At 42.3% G+C, this 27,122-nt stretch overlaps 1 protein-coding gene across 2 annotated transcripts in view; it reads right to left on the bottom strand.

Moving 5' to 3' along the window:
• The window catches only part of LOC146810575 (uncharacterized), a 64,320-nt gene that overhangs the window by 17,645 nt on the left and 19,553 nt on the right, over positions 1 to 27,122 (bottom strand). For both annotated transcript variants that reach the window (XM_085617608.1, XM_085617607.1), the window contains exons 2-5: positions 25,657 to 26,001; positions 22,038 to 23,387; positions 3,703 to 3,758; positions 426 to 522 (exon numbers count right to left, since the gene is read on the bottom strand). In XM_085617608.1, coding sequence (XP_085473734.1) covers positions 426 to 522; positions 3,703 to 3,758; positions 22,038 to 23,387; positions 25,657 to 26,001 — 1,848 coding nt within the window. The remainder of the gene's footprint in view (positions 1 to 425; positions 523 to 3,702; positions 3,759 to 22,037; positions 23,388 to 25,656; positions 26,002 to 27,122) is intronic.

Raw genomic sequence — 27,122 nt, 5'->3', positions numbered from 1 at the left:
CATACATACATACATACAACTAAGCAGTTTAAACTCTGTCATTGTCTTTTCACAGTGTCAGTGGAGTGGAAAGTGTCTGAATCTCTAAATAACACATAACACGAGCTGAAAGCCTGCTTGGCCCATTGTTACATATCACGGGGAGGCCATTTTATAGAACATGCAGCTCTCCAGCTCGGGTGGAAGCCCCAAGGATGATCATTCATCTCGCCCTTATCTCCATCGACAACCATTGCATTACATAATCAGTCATTCGTGAAGGGCTCAGTGAGGATAAGGTTTTTTACATTCTACTGAACTAACCCTGGAAATATTTGGAGTTTTGTTCTGCACGTTATTGTGGGTGTGACACTCCAGGCCTCGCCCCCCGCCCCCCCCCCCCCCCCCCCACAAATAGAAACATTTCCATCAAAAGGTTCACTTACTTCTTACTCTTAGCCCGAACAGCAGGATAATCACACAGAAGGCCACACACCCACAAACCACAGCAATGAGCGAGGCGCTAGAGAGGGAAGACGAACTCTAGGAAAAGATGGAGAGACATCAAGAGGTTAGAGAGGAGATATGTGCTCTGGAAACAGGAAGAGAGATCATGTGTTTAGGAAACACACAATGAGATCAGAGAGATCTCCCTGGGACTCGTGTCCGAGGAACTGCATAGACTGCAGGGGCCTCGCCTCAAAGTCAGTGGGAAACCATGGCCACATGTTCTCCCTCAGCTTTGGAGCAGAGGCATTAAAGGCCTCTGTCTTTATGTACAGTGTGAGAGACAATAAGAGGATTTTCACTTCTCATGGAAGTAGGGTAAAGAAAATCCTGTGTCAGATTATACAAAAACAGGGATATCAAAGGAGGAAGGGGTGTGCCAACATTAAGGACATCTTTTTCAAGTGATGCAAAGGTGAAACACATGAGGCTGCATTAGGAACAGAGCAGGAGCATGACTGCTCAAAGGCTGCGGAGAAACACGCTACATATGCTTTCACAGACATTACAGGTGAGATAGCTATTATCACATTTCAAGCATGATTAATGAAAAGATCATGGCATTTTGGGTTCCTGTCATGACAACGGATCTGCTCATTCCCGCCTATACAATAAACATATCATTGGCGGTTACTATGATTTTGAATTGATAAATTTTGATTAAGTGCCCAAAATGTATTCTCAGCTACAGTAACTAAGCATGAGCCTGGTTGACTGTGCAGCTCAGAATAGCAATGAGGAAACGAGCTTGTCACCCCCCCATATCCAATCATATTGAAGGCTCAAGGCAATAGCTCCTCCCACAGTGGGCACATGGGTTTGGTAGTAGGGTCTCACCATAGCGACAGTAGTTATCGATTACACCACATATTTTGGAGGACATATGTCTTTTAATCTGCTCAGAGCAGGTACAAAAACACAAAAACAGCAAACGGTCCGAGCTGCACTAAAGAGACCAAATGTTTTTTTTAAAAAGACGCAAATTCCTTAATACACACCCTTACTTCATTGCTCCCCATTATAAAAACGCAGATTGTAAGTAATGTAAAGTATGGTGGCATGTTAAATATTACTTTTTTATTTTAACAGTGCATATATTAAATTAACATGTTTCCTGTTTGACTCCCTTATAAAAAGAAATTTCCAATGTTCAAACCATTGAAACATTTAACCGAGCCGAACGTTTAGCTGCCAACATACTTTGTTGAAATACTAACAAATGTAATTGTGTTAGTATAGTATTTCTAGGACAATTTTTAACAAATTGTTAGGAAGCTTTGCAGTCGTTTGAGGACAAAATAAAAACCAATACATGCAGCTCTGCAAAGAAAGTCTGCTTACTTCACAATTTGTAATTGCCCAGATAGTTCCAAACAAACAGGCAAAGTTATTATTAGCAGGACTGAACCCAGTATGGCACTGGGGTAGTTTTAAGTGTTGAGGCATCACAGTGCTGTTCTACTCTTCCCTGGAGCGTGCTATAACCAGCTGGACCATTTCTATGGCAGGGAGATCATGATGTTTTCATTTCCAAAATGTTACCTCAAGGGAGAATTTCCCAACTCCAGGAGTATTGCATAGTTTTTCTCTATGACCCACTTGACAACATCAAGTTTTAAACTTTGTGAGCTGGGACCCAAGCAACTTTACACACATTTTGAGTGTTTCCAGGGATTGTGAGATGCACAGACTGTAGTTACTTATTACAAGACAACTGGTATACATTTAGTGTCTCGTGACTTCACAGAATAAAATGCTTTCACATGTTGCAGCCTTTAGAGCAATACATGAGCGAGGTGGAGTTTGGAGATGGCCCAAACCAATGTGTGATATGTCAGCGCAAGGCCTTGACATTGCTCTTAAAATGAACCTGGTTCCAGAGCACTTCCAGGAAACAATGAGCACTGAATAAAAATGCCTGGGAGCGAGAGTGAAGTAATGCTCCGAGGATTGCAACAATCCGGTACATACAGTACAATAATATTGTTGTTTAAGAACTATTCGGTGGCCACAACGAGTGCCCAATAAGGCGTATGTATAAGCAATAAACACAACTTAGCTGGCAGCCAGTGTAGAGACCTCCTGTGTGGAGTTATGTCATCCTTACCGAGAAGACAATTCCATCACCCTAACCATGGCATCGGGCACTGCCCGCAGACCAGAGAGTGGACACACCACTATTCCCACCTGAAATGGAATATCATCATCTATGCCAGCCACTACCAAGAGGACAATTGGTGCAGTGAGACCTTCTTAGAACAGTAAGTGCAATGAGCAAAAGCTTCAACGGGCGAGGTCTGGGCATTCAGGGAGAAATCATCGCTAAACAAAAAAACAAGACCTCAAACTCAGGAACAACCCTTGAAGGGTCAAGCAGAATACCCTTGCCTTGGACCTTGTCTCAACACTGCTTAGGATCTCAAGGTTAAATGGAAAATACACGTAAACGTTGGAAATCTGACCGGTTTATCAATTGATGCTGTACTGAGCACCAGCGGATTGGGCCCACTTGTACCATCAGGGTCTGGACCACGTGAATTGACTTTGCTTGTGCATATCATCACTATACCCTTGACATCGATATTGTGTGTGGGTTTTTTCGGCATCGGTAGGACATTGATGCAATGCCGTGCTCTATTAAGGCAGAATGCCAGCTGGCCACTTAGTGAAGAGCTATCCTCGACATGTCATCCAGGATGGGAGAGCTCAAAGGCCTGACTCTTCTAGAAGGAGGACAGAGCAGAGCCACATCTTGGTAAATTTGGAAATAGATCATTTGAGGGCATCATTGTCTTCGCTCCAACTTTCAAACAAATTCTACCATTTTGCTGAACTGTGAAAGGAATGATGGGGCATATTAACAAGCCAGGCAATAAAATTATCGCCGCTTTAGCGGCAGAAAACTGCCGCTAAAGCGGCGATAATGGGCTTGATAATATGCTCTATGGAATTCCAATTGAAGCCCATGTTAGACTCCTTCACATTTAACATGGGTTTCAATTGCAATTCCATAGAGCATATTATCAAGCCCATTATCGCCGTTTTAGCGCCAGTTTTCTGCCGCCAGAGCAGCGATAATTTTATCGCCTGGCTTGTTAATATGCCCCGATGTTACCTAGAACACGCTGCTACTGAGCTCACACCAGTGATCTGTATGATGCTTGTCACAGTGAGGGCCCTTCAGGCTTATTATACAGACACGTGTTCGATACTCACCTCTCTTTTCATCTCGTTTCCAGACAATAGGACATCTGATTTAGACACTGGGGTTTCTGTAAAAAATGCCAAATCCACAAAATATGAGAGACACACAGTGATACATTTCAATGAAGGATTGGGGGATACAAGGGAATAAAGATGACTACAATATTGTATAAGGAATTTCAGAAACAGAATACCAAAAGTTAGAAAATCACTAAAATGCATATAAACCCTTTATTGTTTCATAACTACATCAGATCCATGAGCCTGGGCTTAGGCACCCTGCTTCAGAGCATGTAAATAGTAGTCAAAGGAGGCAGCATTACAGGTGGCACAGACACGAATGGGCAAAATAGCGCCTCGGGCAGGCGGGTAGAGATCTGGTACCAGTACCCTCTTCTGGGGAAGGGCTTGTAAGAGACAGCACTAGTGTCCGAGAGAGGGTCCATGTCTACTTCCCTATAGTACAGAATATCCGAGGCATTGGTGAACTGATGGGCATTGTGAGATAGAGGCAACGTGGGGGACTGCATTGAGAACAGGGAGGTGGAGGGGGGCATCAACAAATTGTGCTAACCTTTCCGCTAGTAACATGGGACTATCAGAAAAGGGTTGTGGCAGCCCAGCGTCACAGCAGCAGTGACAAAGCAGAAACATAAGCCCTCCCCTACAACAGCAATACCTCCTCTTGGCCCTGCTGCACTGGAGTCTCCATTCAGAGTGCACAGCATGGATGGAGAACAGCAAGAGACATATGAGAAGAGAATGGAGAAACAAAAGCAATACAGATAACACATGATGGAGACTTAAGAGAAAGAGTAAGACAGGATGCCTTGAAGTAAGACAGAAAAAGGAGTAGCTAGAGGGAGGAGAGGGAAGTGAAAACGAAATCAGTGATACCCAAAAGAACAAGTTAGAGGGGCAGTGTGATGGAAAGTGTGACATGAGACCCGGGGGCATATTTAGAAGCAAGTGGCGGAGCGTGGGTTAGCTCCAAAATAGCTAACACTGCGCTCCGTCGCTTTAGAAATGCAGAGATGCACAGTATTTACAATAATGCAGCTCACCCCTGTGTTTCTCCCTGTGCTGGTGCTAAAATTAGGTGCCTAGTGCCGACGCAGGCACCTTTGCACTCAGTGCAAGGGTGTCTGCATTGGGGGAAATTATTGTTTATGTGCAGGAAGGTGTACCGTAACACATAAACAATCACAAATGCATTGTGCAGCACATAGAGAAGTTGCAAATTGTCATTTTTTAAATGATTGTTTATGTGTGAAAAATAAAGCATTTCTCCTCGTTTTGCCACGTTAAGACCAGGTTTTCCCTGGCCTTCATTCTGTCTCTGCCTCCTATTTACGCCACCCTTATAAATAGAGGGCAGCGTCAAAATCAATGGGTGTTGCAGCAGAATGCCCATCGCAACACCCATTGCCCACCTCTTCACGCTAAGTGTAGCGTGAAAGGGTGCCCTATTTACAAGGTGGCGTAAAGCCATGTTAAGTGGCTTAACGCTGCCTTGTAAATAAGGTGAAGCCCCTATCGTCACAGGAATGTCTAAAAAAGTGACGTTCCTGTGGTGATAGGTGCTTGTAAATATGCTCCCCGGTTCTGAAATGTATGCTTGGAGGTTTCCTACTAAGTCTGGAGTACATTTCTGACTTTTTTGACATTCACAAAGTTCTGCTGATGTAATCCCGTGACGATGCTAGTACGGTTATTCTAGAAGGTGTCCTGGAATTCTTTTGTGTACTTACTTTTTGTTTGAGGAAATATACCCCTGTATGTAGTTAATCATGGCGATATCCTCAGACTAAAGTGCAAATACTCTTCTTACTTTTGCATTACTCACAGGGAAAATAATGTCCCTGTGAAGACAACTCTAATCATAATACCCAACCAGTTTTGGTAGTATTCCCTCTCCATTCCCTTTATGGGTGTACATTTGCTCCTGCCCTTGAAAAAAATAAATCTCAGTCCAGTCCAGCAAATGTTTGCGAATACCTAGAAACCTACACGTCTGTGGGTGTCACCTGCTTAACAAGCCTTCGAAGGCCTATTCCCTATGCAGCAGATTTACTAACACATACTTTTTCACCATACTGGTGTAATATTACAAGAGTGTACATACATTTACATGTGTAAATATAGATTTTGTGAATTGCAAAAGGAATGTGTGTCATTACCAATATTAACTTTTTGTGCTAAAGTTATTCAGAACCATTCCAATGTATCAATATTCTCATCAAAACCAACACATTTCCAAACGTTCTTTGTGTAGCATTCGATAAAATGCATTAGAGAATATTAACTGGAATCATAAAATTCGGAACAGTCCATAATTATTAAACCTAAAAATTAATTAATCACAGCACTTTGGCTAGGATGCAACTAACGTCTCCCACAAGAAAAATTATATCTTCATAGCACTAGCAATAAACATTTAAAAAAAAAATATATATAAAGAAGATAAAACGAGAAATGTAAAAAACAAAAAAATACTCGGGCCCTAATTTGGGTGCATAATGGAAAAAACCTGTTTCAGTAATTGGGTCGATATCATCTAACATCAGTAATTGATTTAGGTTCTTCCACGTAGTTAATGTGGTTTGAAAATACACCTGAGAATTTCCACAATCTACAACAAATCTCTTTGGTTGTTCCATAGTAGGAGCAGACTTTCCCTGGTAAAGTAAAATAGGATAAATAAAATAACACAAGATAGAGTTGTTGGCATTGTCTACAATATTTACAAGTGTATTCAACTATAGCTAACTCTGCTGAAGATCTGCTAATTTCCAGTTGGGATTTAATACAAGGACTGAAAATGTAAATAGTGGGACATGGGCACAGGGTTAAGGCTAGAATTAAATACTTCTGCAAAGTCTAGGGGGGAAACATTGGTGCAGGTATTGCAAGCTTCTTAAAGTTTCTCCAAATTTCCTATAGCTTTATGTAATGAATGTAGATTAACTGTGATCATTATATAATGGTTAGAGTTCATTTAATCGACTGCAAGGGATCTGTTGATAATTTCTTTTTTGATAAGATGGTGCAGGAAGCCTGATCTCAGATTCCGGTCTTCTTAAAAACAGCTAAAGTCCCCCCAAAAAACTAGGTATAAGACTTTGCAGGAGTATAGTACTAGACTCCAGACTTTTTACTGTGAGATGGCTGTTCCACAGGGCATGACTATTTGAAGCTTACAGAATGTAAAAGCCTGGGCCTCCAAATCCAGAGCAGTCACCTAAGGTTCTGGAACGCCAATGGTTTTAAAGAGTTGGGTCATTTTATGGTTGGTGGGAGATATATTACCTGGCAAGAGGTCCAAGGCAGGTGTGGTGACCAGAGTAAGCTTTTTTTTAGGGTTATCTCCAGATTTTACATCCATTAAATAAGTACTGTTTTCCATCGGGTCCCATATGGCTGCTTTATTCAGAGCAAAGTTAAGGGGGGGGGGGGGGGGGCTGGAAAATTGGTATCACCTTTTACGGTCCTAAGGAGAGTCAATGGTGGTTAATAAATTCCTAGAAAAGGTGACCCAGGAGATGCAATGCATTTTCTCGAATCGGGAGTGGCAAGCCATTTCGCAACTTGGTAGCAAGGCTTTAAGAGAGTCCGATTTTAAAAGAATGGCTTTTTTGTCACGTTGGATGGCGTACTATACCCCAAAAGCACTCCATAAGATGTGTCCAGAAATAGAGAATAGATGCTTTCGCTGCCAGTTAGCAGGCGAGGGAGACTGGCTCCATACTTTTTTTTACCTGTCCAATGCTAGGACAGTTTTGGGAGAGAGTCTTTGCTGCTCTAAGCATTGGATTACAGAAAAGATAGGATCCTGAGGCAGCGATAGCACTTTTTGGTACCGTCAGTCAGACACAAAACCTAGCAATATCTAGAGGGGAGGAGACATTCATAGTAATTGCTACCCTTGTGTCGCACTTTCTGATACTCCAGACCTGGAGGACCCCCAAGGTACCTACCTATATGGAGTGGTATAATAAAATGATACGAACGAGGACATTTGAAGAAGCTTATGCTAAGAGAGTCGGTGCCACTAAAAGATATATTATTGTAAGGAAATATATGGAGCAGTTGGAAATCGGCTAGTATAGTGGGGTGGAAATGTAATGCTAAGTATCGATCAGTATACACTGCACCTGGTTTTAGTCTTTTAAAAGGAATAAAGGAAAGAAAGAAGGGGGAGGGAAAGGGAAAGGAAGGGAAAAAAATCACTTTTATGGGGTTTTATCGGATTTGAAAGCATTGCACTTTTTTAAATTGTATTTGGTGGCACTTTAGAAAGTTCTACTTGAAGATTAAGGCTCAACACCATATGCAGATAATGAATTGGCACGTTGCACTTTAAGGAAAGGTATATTCGAAGAGGCCTATGCTAAGAGAGTCGGTGCCATTGAAGATATACTACTATATGTGATTAAATGGAGCAGTTGGAAATCAGTTAGTAGGGGTGGTGGAATTATAATTACACTTGGTTTTAGGAAGGAAAAAATGCACTTTATGGCTTTTATTGGATTCGAAAGCACTGCACTTTATTAAATTGTAGTTGGTGGATGATGGCATTTTATTGTATTAAGCTTAACTTGAAGATTAAGGTTCAACACCATATACAGATGATGATCTAGCATCTTGCACTTTAAGGAAAGGAAGTTCTTGAAAATACCATTATTTGTGTTCAAGTCAATATTTAATATAATGATGTACATTTGTCAAATGGATTGTACTAGATTCTCGTTTTATCTATGTTTCTGTTCAATACATTTATTTTTTTTAAAAGCGTGTGAAAAAAGCAGATGAATGACAAAGAAACGAGTTTTGTCGGGACATTGCAAGTCACCAAGAAATTCCATGAGGATATACAGGTCTCTGTACTCACGGCATGGAGCATTTTATTACCAATACTACATAATAATGCAAACCTAACCCTCACTGCAGCCCTCTTTAAAATCAAAGGTGCCTTTTTCCTACTTGTAGGACATTCTTGGGGTGCAGTTTGGGAAAATACGCATGAAATATGTACTATAAAAATAGTTTTGTGTTGTGCTTGTCATTTGTCATACAATTTAATATGTCTTTTCCAACAGAGGCTATGGGATTATATATGAGATAACCTCAAACAGTATTCTGATTTGTTGTTATGAACTCCAGCAGTGCAATAAATAAACATGTTAACCGGAATAAATCCGTGTGGTGAAGTAAAAGGAAATTTCCAGAGAAAAAAGTTCAGAAAAGAGCTGTAAAATTAGCAATTCCAGCAGTTTTGGTTCTGCTCAGTAACCTGTGTTTACATTGTCCGCTGCCAAGAGGCACCATGACGTCACAACTCCGATATACAAAATTATATAGCACAAATAAGCATTAAGAAGACTCTCATGGCGAGGTCGTTATGTCTCATGCCATACAGAAAGTATATGGCACACAAGATGATATGATGTGTTGCATATGATGCACGCGTTATGTGGCACGTTTGAGGAGGGTTTTCAGTAGTGGGATTTTCTATGGTTCATAATGATGCTTTCTGGCACACTTCATGGTTAGGTATCAGCAGTTCAGGGCATATCTCAGGGGTGCCACTGCCTTTACATTTTAAAAGCGCCCTTGAAAACACTGTAGTACTGTAATGAAAGTTTATTGTAACATGTTTAGAATCCAATTCGGGACATATCTGTATTTTCCTGCAATTCCCGGGCAGTGACTTAACCAAATGCTAAAATAGAACGGTTGCTGCCTAGCAAGGGTAACTTGAGACCTTAGCGGAGTGAGTCAAACCACAGATTACAGAGAAAGATGCCAAACAGGAAGGAAAGGTGGGAGAGAAAGGGAAAAAGAGGGAGAAAGAAAAAGAGAGAGAGAGAAAAAAGAGAGAGAGGGAGGCTAAGAAACAAGGAGGGGGCATAGAGACTGTGAGGGGAAGAGAGAGAGAGAGAGCAGGAAAGAGGGAGAGGAAATAGAGAGAAAAACAGAGACAGGAAGGAGACACATAGAAAGTGAGAGAAGGGGAGTGCCAGAGAGACAAGAAGAGAGTCAGAAAAAGAACGAGTCAAATAGAGAGAAGCAAAGACAATTAGAGGGTGCACAGGCATTTGAAAGAGTAGTAAAGGACAGAGAGATGGGCGGAACCGGGAGGGAGATAGGAATTCAGGGGGAGAGAGGTAGGCTGCAGACTGATGTTTACAAAGACAGTCGGACAGAGAGAGAGTGAAGACGAAGAACAGGACGAAGGAAGGAAATAAAACGTCTGACGCTAGGGCCGTCAATGGGTGAAACTCAAGGATTGCAGGCTGTGCGCCCTTGGCTGTCACGTCACCAGGGTCCTGTAGTGTCAGACTGAGGGAGCACGATGAACAAATGAGTTCAACATACCACCTCATGCTGATACAATAAATAAATGCGCGTTTCCAAGGTTTCCTTGGGGCCGTCGCTCACTTACAGTAGTGATGCCTCCCGTTTCCACCACTGGTGCAGGCCCTGTCAGTGTGACACCACTTACAGCCTTTGGAACTCTCACTCCCCCTCCTGGAACTTGTTCAGTTAAGAAAGTGTGTATGTTTGTGGGTATGTGTGAGCGCTTGTGCGTGTGTGGGTGGGTGAGTGTGTGTGTGTGAGAGTATGTGTGTGCGTGTGTGTGTGTGTGCGTGCACGTGTGTGTGTGTGGCGCTATGGAGGTACCCATTCCCTCCTACCCCCGCCCTACGGTGTGGAAAGGTGTGCCTCTATCCCTCACTCTCCGTCAATGATCCTACCCCTTGGCTCTGACCGAGAGCCTGAAAGTGTGTTTTTTGGGTCAAGCACCCACTAAATTCAGTACCCCCCCCTCGGTCTTGCACAAGTTACAGGGAAGGGAAGCTAATAACTGCCACTGCGTCAGCACCACAATTACTATCCCAACACCAGGGGCAGCTAGCTGTCACCTGCCTTGGTTCCCTCCTTCTCCAAAGGCATTCAGGAGATGCAGGATTGGGGCATCTGACAGCTGCATCAGTGCCAGAATCCTGCCACCAGGACGTCTCTCAGTCCTCCAACTCCTGCATATGCATTTGGGAAGAGGGGAAACATCACCCCCACCAATCACACACACACACACACAAAAGCAGGGTTCTGTTGGACTCACTTCTCTGCTGAGATGAGATGCTCATGAAAAAACCTTTAACAACTGTTTCTTTTTACTTTAAAAAAACAAAATGCTTATTATGAGCATCGGGAGACTTCTAATAAATAACAAGTTAAACAAGAACACCAAGATAACTGCCAAACTATGGGAGAAATGCAAATTTGATTACTGAACCACAGCACTGTTATAGAGCCACCTCCACATTAACCCGTTAACCGCGGCGCAAATTCCGCCGTGGTGTGGGACTTTTAATGAGTGGGCAGGGCCGCGTCGGCCAACGGACGTGCGCAGCACTAGTCAGGTAGTGCTTGCGACGGCCGTTGGCCGACGCACGCAGGGAACGGGTTAATGTGATCCTCCGTGCCTTACAATGGCAGTGAGTCTGAAATGAGAATGTAATATCCAGTATATGTATTTATGTTTCTACCCTGTTGCTTTGGCCCGAGCTGCTCAACCAGGGTCAATGTGCGGCATGGAATGTTGGAGTGGTGATGATGAATGAAACGTTTGGGTGCCTGGGAGGTGAGGTGTAACAGTTGGAGTATCGGCTGAGCAGCAGGCAGGCTGCTCCTGATGGGGATGCGTTACATGGATTTACCAACCTGCAACTAAGACTAAATTACATCTCGGCAGCTTGATCCTCATTATTACAGAGAATCACCATCCTTTTGTGATGATCACAAACGTCTTAAAATGATTACAATTCTCAAACACATTTCACCACGAGAACTGTAAATTCAAAATTGTCTGCCTGTCATACAAGGCCATAAATCAGGACAAACTGTCCTAACTGTCAAACCTGTTCACCCTCCCAGGAGACAAAGTAGACTTGGAAGCAGGAACTCTTTGATTGGAAGGACCAAGATTCAGAACCACTCAAGCACAAAACCAGTCATTCACTGAAGCCTCACAGCTTTCTGGAGTTCTCTTCTTGCTCATTTGAGGACCAAACATTCTCTTTTGTCCTTCACACACCATTTAAAAAATCCCCTCTTCAGTCTGTTTTCTTACATAAGAATGCCCCCCCCCATAATGTCCCTTACCCAATTTCCCCAAACTCACTGGAGACTCCTGATACTAGTAGTTCTGCAGAAACTGGTAAATAAATACAAATTACACCCAAGCTCCTAGGCGAAGATGTGCTTGAACTTTATCCCTGCACAGTGTTTTGGGGGCAACAGTACTGGGTTCAAACGTTGATCGTAAGCCATGCCCTGTGCATAAGGAGTGCTGCACATAATCAAAGGCCATGAACAGTTGCTTCTTGGAGAGCAGGACTGGGCACAGAGAAGACTCTTGGACCACACAGTTTGCCCGGTAGCTGTTGGGCACAACCAGAAGACATGTGCAACGCACTGGGGTTATGTGAACTGAGAATAGGCCATGGCTGTAAAACATGCCCTTTGCGTTGGGACCACTGGGAGTTGCCATAGTCCAAGTGCTGCTGTTTCGCGAAAACTAGAGCTGGGCAAAAGGTGTATTCTCCGATCACACTCTGCATCCAGTCGCTGCCGAGCACTGCCTTTGTTCAACTCCAAGACAACATCAATGCTAACCATCTCCTGCACATCTACCAATCTAGCTTCAGACCACGCTACAACATGGAAACAACTACCTTTCACATCATAGACAATGCCCTCTTGACCACAGTTGAAGATGACCCCTGCCTTGTAGTGTTGATGGACCTCTCAGCTGCCTTCAACACAGTTGACCATCCCACCCTCACCCAGGAGTCTCGAACGGGATTCACCCGCAATGTCCTTCACTGGATCTCCTCCTGCCTATCCAACCAACACCAGTTTGTTCACATGGGTACGTCAAGGTCACAAAAGATTCCTATCACCTGTGGCATCCCCAGGGCTCCATACGTCTCCTATCACCTTCAACTTATACACAGAGCCGCTTGGTGCTGATAACACCAACAACATTCACCAATACACCGATGATACACAAGTCTACTTGAAAGTCTCCTCTGCTTCAGACATTCAGTGCCTCAAACACTGCTTGCAAATCATCCAGACCTGGATGTCCAGTGCCTGTGTGAACCTCAATCTAACCAAGACAGAATTCAAGTTATTTGCCAATAACAATAAATATGATACAGTACAAACCTGGCTCAATGACTTGAACCTTGATGGCTTTGATCCCCAACTTTCAAGTCCAAGTCACTTGGATTCACCCTGAACAGCAACAGAAACATATTGCAAAAACATAAAGATGGCCTGGTACCAGCTCTCTCTGCTAAAGAAAGTGAAACCATTTCTTCCAGAAAGTGACTTCAGAACTGCTGTTTATGCCCTCATACTCTTACATCTGGATTCTGGTTAAGTCTCCATCCATGGCCTCCTAGACTGTCACCACTTAAGGGCATCCTTCGCACTGCAGAAATGCTCCTCCAGGGCCTGAGAAAATATGGTCACATTACCTCCACCCTGATGGAACTCCATTGGCTCTCTTTGCTGGCCCGCACCATCTTTAAAATCGGCTTTACAATTTACAAATCTATCACAACTAGCACCCCTGCTAACTTTGCAGAGAAGCTCGCCGTCTCTGGTGGATCTCAGCACAGCTGCAGTGAGGACATCATATCAGGATGTCTAGAGTGTTACCTTTGACTATGAAGAGCCGTCTACTGTCATTCAGCCCTGTCAGGAGTGTTATAAACTGAGCGGGCATATCCAGTGAGCACACTAATTACCTCCTACTACTCTATTCTGCAGGGGTCGTTTTTATTTTGACTTAAATAACACTAATTGCTTATCTTAACTGCTCAGAACAGTTGAGTTTTGAGTTGAGGCTTGAAGATCACGAAGGAAGGGGCGTTGCAGATGAGAGGCGGCCTATTCTAGAGGCAAATGCCAGGGACTAAGAAGAGTCCATCACCTCTGCCTTCCCAACTGGTCTTTGGGACATTCAAACATTGGCTGTGTTAGAACGTACACGGTGGACAAGGTTACAGCATTTAATTATGTTTCACAGGTACAAAAGAGCAGAGCTTCCTGGGCATTTGAAGATCTGGACAGCATTCTGAAGTTGATTCTTGCTTTTATTGGTAGCCACTGGAGCCTTTTCACTTCTTTTGTTATTGTTACTGCTTTTGTAGGCCACAAAAGAAAGAATGCCAATAGCCACATTTCAAGCATTTTTGTAACTCTTGGTAGGCGGGAAGACCAATATGCAGACCTTTTCTGTAGTTAATGTGTGAATATAATAGTGCCCCATTTATCATGGTTTGGAGTGTTTTCTTTAGGGACGAAGGGCAGTGTGTATTGGAGGAAAGTGGGTTTGACCACTGGAGTTGAAACTGAGATCTACATCCCAATGTATGCCTATGGTCCTCACTGATTTCAATAGAATCAGAGTCTGCAAACACAGTCTGTGCGAGCAGCGTGTTTACATATTTGAGCAGGTTGGGCAGATGAAGTACCAGAATTTCTGTCTTGCAACCATGCTGATTGCAATCTATGTCTATGAGGACATTCCATAAGGGAATTGGGTTTGTCTCCTGTGGCTATCAGGTAAAAGAATGTGTCAACCCTGTTGAAGTGGAAGAAGTAGTTGTGGATTCCTAGGAAGTCCACGAGGCTTCACATACATTTTAAAGAGGTACAAATAGAGGGATGACTGTGATAGTCTGCATGTGACCTGGCTGGTGGAAAAGGACAAGTTGCACAAGCTGGTTATTTGTGAGCAGTCAGTAGGGAAAGATTTGAGCCACTTTAGAAAGTGGTTGTTGACGTACTCAACTGACTGTAAACATGAATTGAGGATGTTGTGGTCGACAGTGTTGAATGCAGCAGAAAGGTATTGAGAATCGGCTTGCTTAGTGAGCCGTGATCAGCTACATCAAGTAGGTCACCCCTGACTCTGATTGGGCCATTTCTAGTCTGTGTTTATGACAGAAGATAGATTGGGTAGTATCTAGGACACTGTGAGATTCAATGCGAGTTTGGTGGTGACAGATATTTTCAGGATTTTGCAGTGTTATTGGAAAATTACAAAAGGGTTGCACTTGTTTGGGTCGAGCTTCCCTTTTTCAGTAAGGGAAGTAGTTGTTCTATGACTACATGATGTTGAGCTCTTTACTCGACTGTAAAAAGCTATTGATAACCTGTGCTTAATTTGTGAAAAACATATGCGTGTTGGGCCAGAGTTTATATTAGTAGGGCACTGCTGATTCTACCGAATGATGGGTTTATGAATTCGAAGGCTACCGTATCTTTATCTTACAACACGTTTTTCCACTACCCTACACTATGTATATCTTTAGCTCACTTTTGCAGGATATCTTTTATCTCTCATTTCTACCTTTGTCACTGTTTCCCTTTCTTTCTCTTTCTCCTTCTTTCTTGCTCTTCTGCCTTTCTCTCATTTGCTTTGGTTCAAAGTCTGATGAAAGAGACATTTTCCTTTATCCCTGAAAAGAGTGTTGGTGCTCACTACCTTCAACTACCATCACAAAATAAACACTGATGAAGACTTTCATAGATTCTGTATGCGAGGAGACGATGTCAGCTAGACACGAGTGCCATCAGTCTTTCATGGCTCTGAAAGAGGGGTAGGTATGATGTAGGTTGCTTTCTTTAAAGGAGAGGCTGTTGCCATGTCCCCTATTTGTGGCTGCTAGTGTTTGTCTCTCAAGGGCAATATCTGCACTCATTTATAGTACTTTTTGGGCAAACAAGTTGCCCAAGGAGTTGCAAAAGTCTGTGATATGAGGAATTTTCTTGTGGTGGAGTGGAGATTGAAACCCTTGACTTCTTTGGATTCTAATCATTGTCCTTTTGTGGCTTCATTTACTTTTTTTTTTTAAAGAGTATTTGGTATTTGCCATTACTATTGTCTTTTGGTAGGCAAACAGTGGGAGCTTGAGGGCTAGAGCACTAGGGGGATGCTGGCCTGTGCCATCCTGTTTCTAGGCTTTAACCTTATGCTGCGTCACTCACTAGCAGGCAAGTGCAATCACTACAATCACAAAATCCATAGAGTCACTGGCTAATCTTGTTCCTCAAACAAGAGTCTCCTAAGGAAATGCTGGTAGAGGGAGGACCCAAACAAAGTAGCACTCATAGATAGAAGAGGATAGTAAAGGTACTGGTATCCCATTTGGCTAATGCACTCCATCCTCCGCTGTCAACCACTGCATTCACGAGCATTTGCAAAATGATTTATAAAGACCCTTTCAAAATACATTATAGGGTTGGCATTGGTATTGTCAATAGACAAGATGTGTTAAAATATACTATAGGGAAGCTGAGAGTTTTCCATCGTAAAGCAAAAGGGATGAGAAAACATCAGCTTGAGACATGCAGAGTGAAGACACATGTGGGTCGAATCTAATGCTTTGTTTTCTCGGGTCCTTCTAACTTGGTAATTATTCATCCCAAATCTTCAGGATTTTACTGGCATCTAGAAATATCCCCATAAAAGACCAAATTCTGTGTAAATGTACTGAAAGTTTTTTTAACTCTTTATCCTAGCGATATTGCGTCAAAGGTATGCTTCCTATTTCATGCTCTTGATTTCTTGATTTCTTTCTCTACTAAGAAATCTCATTGCTTACCTCTCAACTAGCTCAGACCCTGATAGAAGACACCAGAAAAAATAAGTCTGTGCTAAGCTAGGCACATAATGTAACTGAGGACATGGGCTTCTTTAGTTTCCGACCATCCATCTGAAATCAGGGTCCCTAGCTGAATGTACAACTAAAACTTAATGAGTGTCTGCAAAGCACACAGTTTCGCTGTGGTCCTCCTGGCGCTGAATAACAGGTATTTATTGCAACTCAACTAAATGGCACTCAAATTATTGGCCTGAGAAAACGAAAGTCTCAGTGAACATGCCGGGTTTAAACCCTGTGACCATGAGGTCAAACGCAAATTCATGTGGTGAATGCATTAGCCCACTGAGCCACCAGTCACAGCACCTGCTCTAACCCTTCCATTTCTTTCTTTTATAAATCAGGTCCCCCACTGCTATCCCTCTGTGTCTCACTATGCTCCCCACAGAGAACTCTGAAATGCTAATCTAGGGCTCCATTGGGTAATTGGACAAAATATTGGATTAGCAATATCAAGTTGCAGAAATATCTGAAAAAGATATCATTATACAAAAATATCATGATGCAGAAATATCATTGTCAAGAATATCGATTTTTCAGCAAGTAATATCGTTTTCAATAATATTGTTGCAAAAGAGATAGTTTTTAATTATCTTTTAGTGTGTTAGTTCATGTGCTCATTGCATCTGTTATTATTGTTTGTATAATTGGTAATAATATTTTAAGATATAGTTTGTAATTTTAAGTGACCTATACACTTCTAATTTAATTGCTAATAGTAATTTCTATTGTAGTAGTGGATTGCTTGGTTTGATGGGTGCAGGTTGGGAAGGTAATTAATTATAATTAATTAATAATAAGTTATTATTAATAATTTAATTGATTAATAGATATGTAAATGGTGTAATAATTACATTTTTAAGTTATATATTAAGTGTGGGCTGTTAGGTTTGTAGGGGAATAGGGAAGGATATTATTTAAATAATAATTCATTACCAATGTATTACTAATTATTGAATTGTTTATTAATTATTTAAATTGTGTAATATTGGTATTTTTTAAGTAATATATTAGGTGCGAGCTGCTGGGTTTGTAGAGGCATACGGTGGAAAGTTAATTATTCATTAATAATTAATTCTTAAATTATTTTAGCTGTATTTTAAGTGCAGTCTGGTAGGTTTGTGGGGGTATAGTGTGGTAATTTAATTAAGTAATAAATAAATGACAATTTTTTAAAATTGATAATTATTAATGTGTTTACTAATCATTTCAATTGTTTCATTGCTTCTTATTTTTAAATATCTATTTTTTGGTTCAATGAATGCAGTTCTTATTAAGAGTTTTATATTTGTTATAAATTATTAGGGTTATGTTTCATATATATCATGTGCTTGAAGTGAAATACTTTCCCGAGTATTGCACAGACTAGAGTGGGAATAGGAATTGGTACCCCTCCGAAGTCCAACACTTTCCCTACTGTTGCACAGACAGGAGTGGGAATAGTAAATGTAACCTCTATGAAGTCCGCTTTCCCTACTGTTGCACAGACTGGAGTCGGAATACTAAATGTTACCCCTCCGGAGCCCAACGCTTTCCCTACTGTTGCACAGACTGGGTAGGAATCGTAAATGTTACCCCTCCGAAGTCCAACACTTTCCCTACTGTTGCACAGACTGGAATAGGAATAATAAATGTAACCCCTCATAAGTACAATCCTTTCCTTACTGTTGCACAGACTCAAGTGTGAATAGGAAATCTAATCCCTCTGAAGTCCTAGGCTTTCCCTATTGTTGCACACTCTGGAGTGTGAATAGTAAATTTTACCTCTACTGAGTGCAAAGCTTTCCCTACTCAAAAGTGCAGGCGAGTTGCCACCTGAACAGTGAACCACGGAGCAGCTGCTTCAAAGACACTTCATATTTCACTTGAATGCTCTTCCCCCAGGGCAGTACAAGTTTGCGGCTGTGACTCTCTTTGTTAGCGCCGAGCGCACCTTTTGAAACGTGCTCCTGGCGCTAAGAAGGAAAATGTGCCACACTGTATAATACGGCCCTTGGTCATCTTTTGGCACACGGACAGGAAGAAGTGCACCATCACATTTTGAACTACGATACTCACATAATCTCCCTGTGCCAACGTTCGCTTGTTGGAATTTTCCCCTTCCCAATAACTACAGACCTGTAAACATAGTCTGGCAGTTACCGGTGACTGTTCCCATGAGGAACAGGTTCAAGACTGATTTGAAGACGGCTGGGTCCAAACTGGGGTAGCAAAGTGAGCAAAAGAGTGATGGATTAAACCCAGATCTTGGGGGTGAGAGATTGAAAGGTTTCAGCACTCCGTCCATCCTCTTGTTGTGTTTGCTATGTTCACCCTAAGTGGCCACGGGTATGCCCAGAGATTGGTCCCTTGCTCGCTGTGCCACTGGAATCAAGCTAGCCTGGCTAATGAGGAGTGAAACCCGAAACCGGTCCCAAGATGCTTATTTCCAGTCCAAGAAGGACTAGGCTTGGCAGTTTAGGCTGGACTGTTCCCATGAGGAACAGGGTCAACCCTGATTTGCATGATGGATTAAACCCAGATCTCGTGACTGAGTGAGTGGTTGAAAAATGTCAGCACTCTGTCCATCATCTTGTTGTGTTTGCTATGTAAACATAGGCAATCACCCAAAGTGGCCTGAATGGCACAAATTTGCCCAAGGATCGTGGTGAAGCTTGAGGAACACACATCCAGCGTAAGCTGGATAAAAAAGCAATAACAGGTCCTGATTGGTCCCTGTGTGTGCCCTTGAGCGTGTGAACACTCACACCACCTTCCCAAGAGGGCCAGACCCTTGCTCCTCGGCACCAAAGAAGGTCCACTTAACATGGAACCATCGACCCAGTGTTGTTTGTGATTTTAGTCATAGCTGAGGGAGGTCTCTGGGATGTCCAAGTTTCACAAGTACTAGTACTCCCAAATCCGTACCAGGGAGAAAAGGTGACGTTTTCTGTTCTCATAACTTTTAACCGTAAACACTGATATACACGATTTTGCCACCTAGAACCTTGTTTTCTTTACCTACAGGGTGTACAATGTATATTCTGGGGCCCGATTCACAAAAAATGTATACATCTAGACTTGTACATGTACTCTTACACTCGGTGTATATGTATACATTTTGGTAATTCCCAAACAATCCCAGTAGTGCCAACAAGTAACATCGACAGCGATTTCCAGGCTTTCTATTGTACACAAAGTACAGTCGAGCCTGGGAGAAGCTACAGATTGCATGATCTGAAAAATCAAAAGGCATTTTGGTGGAACTATGTTAACAGAAACTAAAAGAAAGGCGTAATTACTCACTGTATTGAAATCTTTTTTTCTTAAACCAGTTTCCATTATTTACATAGTGAATAACATTTGATTTGCAAAACAATATTGGTGCACAAATATTGTGTGCTGCAAATCACTGAAATACAGTTCGTTGACCATAGCAGGCAGTGTTAATCCTCTTTTCTTGAGATGGTAACTACAGTGACCAGTATATCTAAGCCAGTACCGGTAAACGCATGACTGACCCAGAGTGAACTTTGTGGATCTGGACTAAGCAAGAGTCTGTGATTGTGCAAGGAAGGGCATCAGATTTGAATGACAGCTGTGCTGGAAACCCCCATCCAACTTTCATTTTTGTTCAGTTTTGAGAATTCCTAACCTGGATGTGACACTCGATGCAGAAGTGTCTATTAGATTCATTATCACAGAGTTTCCTGATATCTGGCTCCCATGCACAAAAGCAAAACAGGAAATGCCCTTGGGGTGACACAGCAAAATCACAGAAAGGGACCAGACTTATGGGCCCCTGGGATAGAAAACTGCTGAGAGGCCGAGACACTGTGACACTCGCACTCAGAACGCACTGAGAGTTTGAGTGACACTTCGGTGCAGACATCTCAGACCTCTCAAGTGATTGGCTTTGTGCAGTGGTCTAAACTCGGCTGCACCTCTGGAAAGAAGGTGCCAAACGGTGCCTTTCTGTTTGTTGTTTACATGAAAGAAACAATATTGAGAAAGGTGAGTGCTGGACAATGAGCTACCAAGGGGGCAGACATCTATTTATGAGCACGAAATATATAATAGAGCATGTTCACCAGCTGATCAGTGCATGCTCAGATAAATATACTAGCAGAGAGAGCTGCAGGGTCAAAAACATAGGAATGCGGATTCTTGGTGCACTGTGAGTCTGGATATATATGGGATAAAGTACCCCCTGACGTACATTTTAAGGATATTGCAACTCATAGATCAGTTTCAGAACCATATAGAGTAACGAGGCTTAAGGCCAAATTACTTTATAAGGCTATGGAGCTCTGAGGGGACTTGCAATACCCTTATCGTGTACACCAGGGGTACTTTATCCCATATAATACGTGGTTACACCACCACTCTTCCCACAAACCACTTAAAACTTTGATGCACAGGTCTTTCATATGAAAGAGCAAGCATGTTTGCAAACATGACGAATTACAATAAAACCTCTAGCGCAAAATTAAACGCATCAAAAACCTGTTTGATACTTGTTGCAAACAGATATTAGAAACAGTTTAATGCAATTCATTATGAAAAAAAAGCTGCATAGTTCGTAATGTTTAAAAACATGCAGAAAGTTTCTAGCTTTATTCTATCTAAGGAGAACAAAAAATAAACATATTCTCTCTGCTTGCCGTTCTAAACTATTAAAGTAGAGCATGAGAAAGAAAAGCAACATTCTGTTTTTGTTGCTTTAAACAGCTGGTTCAATTCTGCTCCATGAAAAGTAACTAACATAGTCATGCTTTTTCATTGAATTCTGGTAGTTGTAGTTTGTTTTCTATTATAAATAAAGGACTACAAAAACAGGATGGCAATGCAATAACAGGACTAGGCAAGCTATTCAACTGAGATTAAATCCATGACTGCATAAGTGTGGAACATTACTTATGTGAAACAAATAAATGGAATGTATGTTTGGCTACTTCCAAAGTGCTGCACACATTTAATTGAGAACAAATAGACTGTTGGACAGAGCAATAGGGTTGACATAGGAACTACGTGAGATTGAAGTACAGAATGATGTGGTTACATCGGTAGGTGAAAAGGACACAGCCAGCTGCACAGTCTAAGTGAAAACTTGCGCCCTGGCCCTTTTTTTCTATTTTTTTAAAAACATTAAGCACTACTACTGCATCATTAGCTGCGCAGATGCACTATGTATTTATAGAAACTACACAACCTTCTTGTTCCAAGGTCATTGTGAAGACACGTTCCCCAGAACCTATTCCTTCCAATCAGTCATATCAGGGTGTAACACGGGCCCCTGAAGCCCCTGCAGAGCACAAAGGACCGCTAACCATTCAGGGGTCCCCACACTTTCAGGTGGGCCCCGTCCAGCGCAAGACCAATGAATATATGTGAGATATGGGAGACTCAGGGGTCCCTCATCATATTCTGCAGGGGACCCCATGATTTTGTGTTATGCCACTGAGCCATGCTAGGTAGCAGAGAAATATGACTGCTCTGCAATCAATATTTTTTTAATTGAAGAGGAAAACCTCACTTCTCTGATTAGTGGTGAAGTTGAAAAACCTAACCATCTTAAATACTCTAGCACACAAGAGAATTGTAAAGGAAGGAACCTCCTACCTCCATTTATGATGTCTGGTCTCAGGGGCTGTATGGTATGTTGTCCTGTTGGTGCTGGCTGCCTCTCACTGTTGATAGACATCAGTGTGCTTATATTTGCAGTTGTTGGAAAACGTCCTGTTGAATCCATGTAGGGAGAACTAACCATTCTTGAGTGAGTCAGCGTACTTGCGTCTGTACGTTTGCTTGTGGTTTTGTATTTATGAGTCATTAAATCTATGATCGCTGGAATGCTTGTACGTGTACTTGGTGTGTTTGTAAAAGTAAATGCAGGTAAAGTTCTAGCAGACTGTGCAGTTGTGGGTATGCTATTATTATTGATAGAAACATTTGTAGAGGCATCTGTTGATGTGGTGCTGGTAACAGCAATGGTTGCAGAAACAGGAGTTGATATTGTGGCTGTAGCTGTTGTGTGAATGAATAAACTCGTAGTGATAGGTGGTTTCAAAGGTGTAGTTGTAGATGGGGTGGTGTCTTCAGCTGTATATGGAACTGGTGCTGGAGAAGATATCCCTGAACTTGGCAGGGTAGTTATTGTTGCTGTTTCATCAATTGTAAGTGGACTGACTTTGGTTGTTGGTGTGGTTTCAATTGTAGTAATAGTGGTGACTTTTGATTCATGTGTTAGTTCAGGTGTATTTGAAAGTGATGGGGTTGTGGTTGGTGCAGCTCTATGTGAAATTGGTGGTGTGGTGGCAGGTATGGTTTTTGTTGTGTATGTGTTTATAGATGTAGTTGCTAGTGTGGCTTTCACTGTGTTTGTTGGTGTGGTAATCATTGTGGTAGCTGTGGTGCTTGTTGGTATGCTGGTAGGTAAAGTTTGGGCATCTGCGGTTGTTGATACAGCAGGAGCTGTGAATGTGGTTGTTGGTGCAGTAGTTGGTATGCTGGTAGGTAAAGTTTGGGCATCTGCGGTTGTTGATACAGCAGGAGCTGTGAATGTGGTTGTTGGTGCAGTAGTTGGTATGCTGGTAGGTAAAGTTTGGGCATCTGCGGTTGTTGATACAGCAGGAGCTGTGAATGTGGTTGTTGGTGCAGTAGTTGGTATGTTGGTAGGTAAAGTTTGGGCATCTGCGGTTGTTGATACAACAAGAGTTGGGAATGGGGTTGTTGGTGCAATAGTTGGTATGGCTGTTTTTGTTGTTGCAGTTGTTGGTATGGTTGTTGGTACAGTTGTGATTGCTGGTGCAGCTGTGGTTGTTTGTGCTGCTGTGGGTGTTCTTGAAGCTGTGGTCGTTGATGGAGCAGTGGTTGTTGGTTCAAGTGTGATTTTGGCTTCTGTTGTAGTTACAGATGTTGTTGTGGGTTCTGGAGTGGTTGTTGTGGTTGTTCTTGCTGTAGTTGTAGTAGCTGAAAAACAAGAATGAATTGCTCATTGTAAATTGATAGGGATATTGTGATGCCTGTACAGACTACTGTAAGATACGAAAAAGAGGACAGGTGAGAGGTGATGTAACAAAAGTGTGTTGAAAAACAAGAGAAAGACATTGAGCAAGGCAGTGAGCTGAGAATTAAAAATTAAGAGAGCAAGCTTTCAGTTTTTAGTCCAGCCGCATGGATCCAAGTGCCCAAGACCTACCGCAACACTTACAGGTCTATGGATAAGCATTTCTAATCCAGTGCAATCTTAACAGTGACACAACTGTTATTTGAGTTGTATGATAGCTATGTTCACAGCTGGATGGTTAGGGATCTAAACAAGGAAATGTTGCCCTGTGGAGGTTCCTGCTCAAGAAAGGCTAACTGGTGAAAATTTCCTTGAATCCCAATTGCAACTGCAAACTTTCTTTTCCTCCTATTTCTTTTTTGCTAATTTTCCAATCCCCAGGATAATTGTTCTTTGGATTTGTCAGTGTCTGACCTGGAGTAATTTGCTGGCCATCCACATAGGAGGCCAGCATAGTTGGGCATTCATCCTATGACACGGGCCAACAAGACTTGGAGCAAAACAAGCGCTTGAATGTAATAGACAGAAAGATAGGGGCATATACAGATGTACAGACAGACAGGTAGGCAGACATGCAAGCATATAGGAAGGTGAGCACTCATGGAGGATGCTCACTATGCATCTCTGGAAATCAGGAGGTTTACTGGATAAGCAAAGTCTTGTAAAGACCTGTAATGTTGGGCAATTTCACCTAAGTGTTAATCTAATACCCAGTCACAGACATGGGGTTTTATAATATGCACTATTACCCTATTCTAATCCTTGTGTCTTTATTGGTTCATATAACCCTCTTCTCTGGGGATTTCTTCTCATAATTCACTCTGCTAGTGACTGATGTGACTCTCCAGCACAAGAAAACAATCATTGGCTGAGATAATATTGAACAAGCCTCCCTGTTGCCTGTGGCCTCTGCAAATACTCCACTCTCACAGACCTTTACTTTGAGGATTAGATCCTCTCTCTATCCAGACTCAAGGATGTTCCCCTAGGATTACTCGCACCCACAATAGTTTCCAGACTCTATTCTTGTCAAAAGTGGACTGGACTGTGGGGAGGACAAGGGATTTCATGGCAGTCTGGGTCCACTTCAGGCACATACCATAGAGTTGTTGAATGGATCTGTTTCTTACAAAGCGCAAAGAAACTACCCAATCCAGGGTGTCCCAGCGCCCAAAAAAAACCTGCAAGCCCATTGGGGAGGAACTAGACAAGACTGAAAAGCCACATTTCCAGTTTCTTCCTGAAGATGGACAATGACGGCGCAAGCGCTCTTTAAATAGCACACGATTCCAATGTCTGGCGGACAAAAAAAGTAAAGGCGCGGCCTTAGAGTAGGGCTGAAACATGTTGGTCTAAAAAAGAGGGTCATAGGTCCATAACAGTCCACATTACCCGAGAGTATTATTATTTTAGTCTCCCCACCTGCTCCACTAATAAAGGGATACCGCAGAAAAGGTGAGGGATTTTAATCACTAGTTAAGCCTCCTGGTCACCCATCCATTAAGTGCTCCCTGAAATACAGTTGAGCCCACCCTGACCTTTTGGAGTCAGGGTGAACCCAATGATGAAGCATGACACCACTAGGGTGTGTGAGGGTTATATATCAAAATAAAAAAAAATTCCATCCCTGCACAAGTCATGCGGAGCTAGCATACCAATGAGGGGTGACCAACCCCCCTGCACTGTGTGCATTATAGGAAATAATCACCTTGACCACTAGTGGGATACCTTTGTGTTATATTGATTTATCCTGGGAGGGCGTATCCCTCCACCCCCTTCATAGCCGGAGGGCCCTCTCAAGCTATCAGATCCGGCAGGTTACCCTTGTTTGGATCCTTTCTGTTTTTCATCCGACTATATTCAACAGTGTCTCCCATTGGATGAGCCCCATACCCTGCTCTTTCAATGGACACCCATTTTTCTCACCTCAAGTCATCCTGTGTTCCACATGAAGTACTCTCACCGTGCTATTGACTGCTGCCTGGGCCTTATTGGGCTCAATGCTTGTGTATAACTCTCTGGTGTCTTACCAGCTGTCTAGGTGGTAAGAAAGGTTCTAACAATGGGACACAAGCCCTCTCCTGGCAAAACAGTGCACCCCATCCCCATAATTATTCATCCCACCATCACCATTCATCTCAGATCTCTTGAAACATGCAGGATTAGGCTCACCTTTCATCATCTTCAGCTCAATGTTGTATTTCAGGTCATTGAACCAGCCGGGCACATCGATGCGACAGCAGTATGTTCCGCTATCCCCCTCGTTAGCATTCAGAATGGTCAGGGACACATCCCCTCTGGTGAGCTGGCTCCAGAGCTGATAACGCATGGATTTCCTCCACGTGACCCTCCTCTGGTCTGTCTGAATGAGTGGATCGCTGCACTGGGAATAGGGGCAGGCCCCGCGTCCCCAGCAGACTGGGTTGACTTCGCGTGCCGATCTAACGGTATAGCTGCAAGGGAGTGTGACTGGTTGTCCAACCCACCCAATCACAGTGACTGCAGATCCCATGGAGACTGGAAGAGAGAAAGGAAGAATAGCATCAGAGACTTTCCTTCAGAGACACCCACATCTTGTGATCACGGTGAGAGAGTTTAGTGTACTTGGTTGTTGGTAAAGTTTGTAATATGCAAACGGAGATAAACTTCAAGAAACATATAGAAATAACCAAAAAAACGTCCTACGTACAATGAAAATGAGAATCGAGAACGTTAGAAGAAATTTTCAGGTATTCAAGTAACATGAACTCTTAACATAGCCTACGGTTCAACGTCATTCCATAATACCCAATGCATACATAAGCTATGAGTCAATGCTCTAAAAATTAGACTTAAAATTGGCATGAGGTCACTGTCTTTAACCAAAACCCCAAGAAGAACCAAATGCACTCAGAGCATTCAAAGAGAAGACTACGGCACATACTAACAATGAATCACGTCTTACACTAAATTTACTGCCTGAATATCTCCAAAAAATACAGAAAAGATTCTATTCTTGAAGAAACAATACACATTTACATATCTTTATAAAGCAATAGCAAGGAATCGTTCACTAAACGACACCTAAATTGAGTCACTGGAATTATGCAGTAGCAGAGGACCAAATTGTGTGGCTGGATTGCGTAAATTATGCAACCAAAAAGGAAACTTAAGCAACATTGTATGGCAGTTTTATTTTTAATTTTTTGTCATTTTAACACGCATTAACTACAAACGAATCCCAATGCTAAGCAAAATCAAATGTTCTTTAAGGAAGAAAAGAGTAAATGATTTCAATAGATTTCTTTGCAAATGGTATTCAAACACATATATCGATTTTGCTTTGCATGAATCTCTCGGGGAAAAACGTGTAAGTAAAGCATACACTGTTGCACTGAATAGAAAACAACCTTGTATGAGCACACTTCTAATAACTACAGATGTGAGAATTTTATTCAGCGTGTTGTAATTATGTTTTAGGACTGATCTTCAGTTTGGGTTTACATTGTGTCCACCCTAAAGGCATCTGGGAGCACCTCTGTCTGGAAGGAAACAGCATCACCAAAGAGGATTATAATTGCATAAGTAAAATATATGTCTTGTGCTTCAAGACGTAAGATTAAAGAGATAAGACCTTAAAAAGATTAAAATGTTTTTGT

This window comes from Triturus cristatus, chromosome 7, assembly GCF_964204655.1.
Source record: "Triturus cristatus chromosome 7, aTriCri1.1, whole genome shotgun sequence".
Taxonomy (NCBI): domain Eukaryota; kingdom Metazoa; phylum Chordata; class Amphibia; order Caudata; family Salamandridae; genus Triturus; species Triturus cristatus.
The sequence above is the reverse complement of the archived record's forward strand: the minus strand, read 5'-3'. Positions and strand labels throughout refer to the sequence as shown.